We start from the raw sequence: 7,054 nt of genomic DNA on the forward strand, positions 1-7,054 counted from the left end.
TTCAAAAACGACATCTTACAATAGGGAGTTTCAAAATTTCAAAACAAATACAAATACATCCTCTAAAATTTAAATATTAATATCAAATCTCCTTTAAACCTTCCCTTTGCCTTGATGAACTTGATTCATCACTAAAGGCGACATCAAATTCTGCTCCAGGTCCCAATAGCATACATTATGCCATGTTGCGGAACCTGACGGAGGATGGAAAACAAGATCTTCTAAATTTGTATAATAGAATCTATTTAGAAAACACATTCCCTAATTCTTGGCGTCGTTCACACATTATTGCTCTCCATAAACTGGGCCAAGATAGAACTTCTCCAGGAAGCCTTAGGGCGCTCCTACACTGGAGCCGGTCCGCTCAGTCAGGTACGACCAACCCGGTTCCGATCAGACAGATCAGATTTGACCCTCCTACACTGCAGCCGGTATTTCAACCCGACAGAGGCAGAGAGATGAGAAACTCAGTACTCTGTCAGCTCTCAAGAAGTGCGGATCGTGGCTTTAACACTTTGAAGTTTGTTTAAGTTTTGTTGTTGATTATTGTTTGAATTTTACAATGGACGAGGATTTAGCGGATTTTTTGTTGTTAGACAGGAATTTATTATTAAATTCAAACACGAGACAGTTTTGGGTACATGAGTTTAATGAAGATCACACCCAAAGTGAGTTTTATGTGACCTGTTTACCCTTACGTGATCATGCTGACAAATTCAAGAAATACTATCGAATGACTGTTGAAACATATGACTACATACTGTCCCACATCAAGGGAGATTTACAGAAATGGTCCAACTTTAGAACTTGTATAGAACCTGCCGAAAAGCTATCGATTCTCTTGAGGTAAGTAAATAAACATAGTATTCAGGATTGAAAACATTTTTATTTTATCAAAATATAATTGTAAAATAATGTAAAATAAATATAACCCATGGAATCTAATGACTCTTAATGTTATTTGTATAACTAAGATTATAATGTATAATCTTAATGTTAATCTATTACAATACAATTTGAGCGCATGTATCAAATATTGTCTAACGTGAAGAGAATTATAATAATTAAATCTAATTGTAAAAATGTATGTAATAAATGAGAATAAAAGTTGTTACACCTATCAACAGGGTATATAAGTAAATACTAGCTAACAAACGGTCAAACATTTTTAAGCAAAAGCTTAAACAATACTTATGTAAAAAAGAGAACTAATCATTAATGTTTCATCTGTTAATGTTTGTACTTAGAGATTCTCGAAGGTATTGGTGTAGGGAGGCGTCTGTATTTGGTCATTAGGGGTAGGCCAGGTTTCAGTATGTGGTGTAGTAGGCCTTGAAGTTGATGCATAGGGATTATTTAAGTTGTATCCTCCAAAATTCCCTGATTGTGGACTAGAAAGAGGAGTATTTACGGATTGGTATGGCCTGTTGCATCTTTCTTCTGCTTCGAGCTCAGCGATGACGCTATTGAAGATTGAAGCTTTCAATTTCATTTTTCGAAGGTATGGTAGCTTCTTCAGTGCAGGCAGCAAACTTTTAAAAAACGATAAGTCTTCATCCTCTTCCTCCATTGAGCTGGATTTTTGGACAGCAAACCGAGCTTCCAGTAGCTGGACTTTCCTTTTTTCCAAATTAAGAGCCTCGTTTTGTATTGTCGATCCTCGCTTTCTCTTTTGCCGAGGACGCTGAAACTCGTTGTTCACTGGAGTAGGACTAGGTGTGGACGTGTTATCGGATCGTTGAGCTCGTTCTACATTTGGTGACTCATCAGGTTCGTCGATATTTAGAGTAGACGTCTCATCATGTTCTGTTAAATCGGCATAATCCTCAGATTCTAGAAGAGTGTTGACAGGCGTATCAGAGACAGGGAGATTTCCAGTTGTCACTCGTGGCTTCATTACAGGCAATAAGAAAGTTAAAGATTCAAAGTAGGTCCATGTTGGTTTTGCTCCGGAACCAGATTTGTTTTCTTTTACTTTCTTCCTGAACGTATCTCTCAAGTGCTCCCACGTCTTCCGTGCTTCGTCTCCTGAAATAATAATTTCCAGTTTGAAACTATAACTTAGACCAGCAATGCAATAAAAAAATACAATCTATCTGGCACAGTTAGTAGCGTATTCCTTGTAAAGTTATATTTTAATACAATCACAACTTATATAAAAAAATTAGCAGATAGTAGGTCTTTAGTTTTGAAAAATAGGTTTTAAAACAAGTGAAGTTAATATTTATTCCTAATTTTAATCGATTTTTTGAGGTTGTATTATTGTTTCAGGTATCTATCAACAGGCATGTCCTTTGAAGCATTGAGCGAAACATTTCGCATGAGCAACTACACCGTCGGAAAAATAGTCGAGGAAGTTTGTGATTGCATGTGGGAACAGCTTGCCCCAGTCCACTTACCAGTGCCTAATAAACAAAGATTTCTTGAAATTGCAGCAGAATTTAAGGAGAAATGGAACTTTCCCAACTGTGTAGGTTGTATAGACGGAAAACACGTGAGAATAAAATCTCCTGGGAAAAGCGGTACAATGTTTTTGAACTATAAGAAATTTTTTTCAGTTAACCTTCATGCAGTAGCCGACGCCAAGTGTAAATTCATATTCATAGATGTTGGAGCGTACGGAAAGCAAAGCGACGGGGGAGTTTTCGAAGCATCACCAATATCCAAGTTTTTTGAAAATTTCTCAGAACATTTGCCTGCTCCCTCACCGATAGATACCAGCAGTGAAACACTCATTCCATATGTTCTGGTAGGCGACGATGCCTATCCATTAAAATCATACATAATGAAGCCATTCGGCCAACGAAATTTGAGTGAAGAAGAGCGCATATTTAATTATCGATTGTCAAGGTGCAGACGTTGTGTCGAGTGTGCATTTGGCATTTTAACTTCAAAATGGAAATTGCTCAGCAAACCCATCGAAACAGAAGTAGGAAAGGCTGAGAAAATCATCAAATGTATGTGTCTTCTACAAAACATCATTATTGACAGAGATAATATTACCGTCAATCCAGGAGTTCTAGAAAAAGGTCTACAGGAATACGTACAACATCACCAAAGGCCTAATCTAGGTACTACTCGACGGTATAATAGAGCAACTACCGCTGCGAAGGATGTCAGAAATTTTTACAAAGAGTACTTCAATGGCCTAGGAAGTGTTCCGTGGCAAGATGAGATGGTCTTCAATGTTAACAAGTAAACATTAGTAGGCTTACTGAAAAAAAAGTTTAAAAAATAATTATGTTTGACAAACATTTGCTTCCAAGAACTGTTTTACCATTATTACATATTTTTAGATATTGATTTGTAGTTTTTTTATACATATTTAAATCGATTATAACAATTAAATTCAATGTTGTATTACAATGTTTCCTTTATTTATTTTGATCATTCTGACATTACTCCATCAACATATACTGCAGTGGTATATACACCATCCAGGCCCACCTTCGTGGATCCACAAATCACGCTGGGCACCCCTACCCCCATTTGTCCCTACATACAATGTACAGCACTGCTAAGGTAAGATCTTTATAATAATGCAAATTTTTCTTGTTTGAAATTTTAGAAAATATACCAAAAATCCTAATAGGTTTAAGAGAACGAATTCCGGAATTTTGTGAAGTTAACCAAATAACTGCGTTACCTTGTTTTTAAGGTATTTTAACTGAAATGACAAGTTGTCTACAGGATGTCACAAAAGAACTTGATAAGCTTTTTTGCTCAAGAGCTCAAAGCTCAAGTTTTGCAATTTGAGAGCAATAATTATAACTTGTTACGTAGGTAAACGATAAAACGAAAATGTATGAGAACTGTACAGTACTTACCTTGGACATTCAGTTCCTTGGCTACTTCTTCCCATAACTTTGATCGGAAGTCCCGATTGTGATAAAACTTATCCCTTTGGTCCCATAATGTCGCTTTATCGCGCACTAACGAAATCAGTTTTCCTCTGTCTACCATTGCACAATATCTATTCTAAAACTTGACTACAAATTAAATAAACAGGAATGACACGGTCCTACATCGACTCTCGACTGGCCCGACGACTCCGACACGGACGAAAAAAACAAACAGGTTTGGTTCTCGGCCGATCCGTCTTTAGCATCGCCCGACGCGTCCGTTTACCGGGACGGCCCGCCGGTGCCAGTGTAGGAGGGTACACTGCGCGTCTTGTGTTTGTTTACTTCAGACGCGAGCCGACCGAGCCGACCGTCAAATCGGGAGAAAAAACGGGTCCAGTGTAGGAGCGCCCTTTAGACCTATTTCGCTTACTAGCAGTCTTTGCAAAGTACTCGAAAGGATGGTCAACAGACGTCTTGTTTGGTTTCTGGAAAAAAATAACCTTCTTTTACCTTCCCAGTGCGGATTCCGACAAGGCCGGTCTACAAGTGACCATCTACTTGCCTTGGAATCGGCAATCCTGAATTCATTTATTGAAAGAAAACAGTTGATCGCGGTATTCTTCGACATTTCCAAGGCTTATGACAAGGCTTGGAGAAGGGGGATATTAAAAGCTTTAATATCTTGGGGTGTAGGGGGCCACATGGTTTCTTTCATACAGGGCTTCTTGTCGGAAAGAACTATACAGGTCAAACTTGGGACAACCATTTCCGATTCATTCACGCTGGAAAATGGTATTCCACAAAGTAGCGTACTAAGCTGCACTCTGTTTGCCATTGCAATTAATAACATATCATCCTGCGTTACCCCTCCAGTGCGCTGTTCTTTGTTTGTAGATGATTTCTCTATTTACATCTCTACAAAGAGGTTAGCGGTGGGGGAGAGAGCTTTACAGCTTACCATCAACAGGCTTGAGCAGTGGTGCGAAGTTACGGGTTTTTCATTTTCGCCACCTAAAACAAAAGCCATAGTTTTCTACAGAATGCGTACTGTTGAGCAGCCAACGCTCTCTTTGCTGGGTCAGAGAATCTCTACTTGTGACAATATCAGATTCCTGGGTCTCACATTTGATACCCGGCTAACTTGGGTGCCTCACCTGAGAGACCTAAAAGATCGATGCGTGAAGCGCTTGAACATACTGAGAGTTTTAAGCGGAACGAAATGGGGTCTGATAGGACATGTATGCTCAGATTTTACAAAGCCACTATCCGATCCTGTCTAGATTATGGATGTCAAGCATATGGGTCCGCAAGACCCAGTGCTCTCAAAATGCTTGACCCAGTCCATAATTCTGCTTTAAGACCGGCCACTGGAGCTTTTCGTTCTTCTCCTATTAACAGTCTTTTCGCAGAAACGGGAGAACCCCCTCTTTCGCATAGACGACAACAACTGTCCCTAAACTATGTTCACGCTCTTTTAGGAAAGCCAGACAACCCTGCATTTGAATCGGTCCTGCGAAACCCACTTCATAATTCTTTCCTAGCGAGACCAAATCATCCTTCACCCTTAGGCGTTAGGGCCAAATCCTACGCTTATGAAATAGGCCTAAACGATTACGAGTTCAAAGTCGTTCATCAATGTGATATCTCACCCTGGAGCGTCTCAATGCCAAAAAATTATTTTAAATCTTTCTAGGTTTAAAAAAGTCTCCACTCCAGAAACAGTCTACCAACAAGAATTCCGTCAAATACTAGGCAGCCTCGCACCTTGCGATGTTGTCTATACTGACGGGTCAAAGGAACGTTGTAGAACTAGATGTGCTTTCGTCACTGGGGTTAGACGATACGGATTTCGCGGCCGAATTAACAGCCATCAAGAAGGCCCTAAATATAACGTTTCCTATACCTAAAAAATTGGTTATCTGCAGCGACTCCCTTAGTGGTTTACAAGCCATCAGCGATATGTATTCTAAACACATAATCATCCGCGAAATATGGCACTCTTTGTCTTCCCTTCAGACCGAAGGTGTTGCTGTCTTTCTTGTCTGGGTACCTGGACACATTGGAGTATCAGGAAACGATCTGGCAGTTAGAGGAGCTAAAGAAGCATTGGAACTCCAGCCTTACACCGCAAGGATGGTTTCTTCCGACATTATCCCGGTGGTGAAGGGCAAACTGAAAGCCAAATGGAATACCGATTGGCAGGCAGTCGTTAACAACAAGTTACGACGTATTAAAGACTGCGTTGGACTCTGGGAGACAGCGAATATCCCGAGTCGACGTGAGGAGGTTGTGTTGTGTCGCCTGCGGCTAGGCCACACGCTTCTCATAAATGGCTTCCTCATGAGTAGAGATGATCCTCCGGTTTGCGACACATTTGACACTGTCATTACTGTCAAACATGTGCTTGTTGACTGCCCTCGCTACTCGGTACATAGGCGCAACTCGAATCTGCCGGCATCGTTGATTGGTATTCTCTGTGATGACGACAGGGCCGGATCTATCATTTCTTCTAGGGGGGGCAAGCTTGACTTTTGGCGCCCCCCCCGATACCAAACTATTTACCATAAGTTTTTACTACTATATGCTTTGTATATGGGGTTGAAATAAAATAAAACTTAGGTTGAATAAGAAAGTGTTATTTTAATGAAATAGAAATGTCTATTTTACAATTTTACATGAATCCAAAACAATACAATTGTTTTAGAAAAAAACAATACTAACAATTATAGAATCTTTATCTTCCGAGCCTTCTTTGCTGCAAATGTGTTAATTATCTGATCAAAATAAATCAAAGAAGCCCTTACATGTTCAATTGATACAATGCTTAAATTAGTTAGTCTTTGCTGTTTCATAGAATTTCTTAAATAGGTTTTTATAAGCTTCAATTTGCTGAAACTTCTCTCTCCAGATGCTACAGAGACTGGAAGCGTTAGAAAGATTTTAAGAGCTACATATATGTTTGGATAACCCTCTTTCAACTTGCTCTTATGCAATATTTTGAGCAAAGATGCTGCTGTTGCGTCTTCCAATCCATCTTCCATATTTAAGGCATGAAATTTAAAACTCTATTTCATTCACAAGCTCTTCTTCATTTAAGTCACTGGCATATGTTGTAGCTAATTCTTTTGCTTTACTTTTCAAAGTTTTAACATCCATTTCTTTTATTTGATCCCCACAAAAAAAATTAAACTTATCAGCAACGATTTTTA

General features: G+C 39.2%; 1 protein-coding gene across 1 annotated transcript; it reads left to right on the forward strand.

Annotated features, from left to right (window-relative positions):
* The first annotated feature begins 337 nt into the window (after positions 1-337).
* LOC124373035 lies at positions 338-4,247 on the forward strand. Its single transcript, XM_046831442.1, has 2 exons — positions 338-846; positions 2,272-4,247. Exons 1-2 carry the CDS (start codon positions 563-565, stop codon positions 3,197-3,199), a joined length of 1,212 nt encoding a protein of 403 aa, XP_046687398.1. The 5' UTR covers positions 338-562; the 3' UTR covers positions 3,200-4,247.
* The last annotated feature ends 2,807 nt before the right edge of the window (positions 4,248-7,054 follow it).

Source organism: Homalodisca vitripennis, unplaced genomic scaffold, assembly GCF_021130785.1.
Source record: "Homalodisca vitripennis isolate AUS2020 unplaced genomic scaffold, UT_GWSS_2.1 ScUCBcl_4702;HRSCAF=11046, whole genome shotgun sequence".
Lineage (NCBI taxonomy): Eukaryota > Metazoa > Arthropoda > Insecta > Hemiptera > Cicadellidae > Homalodisca > Homalodisca vitripennis.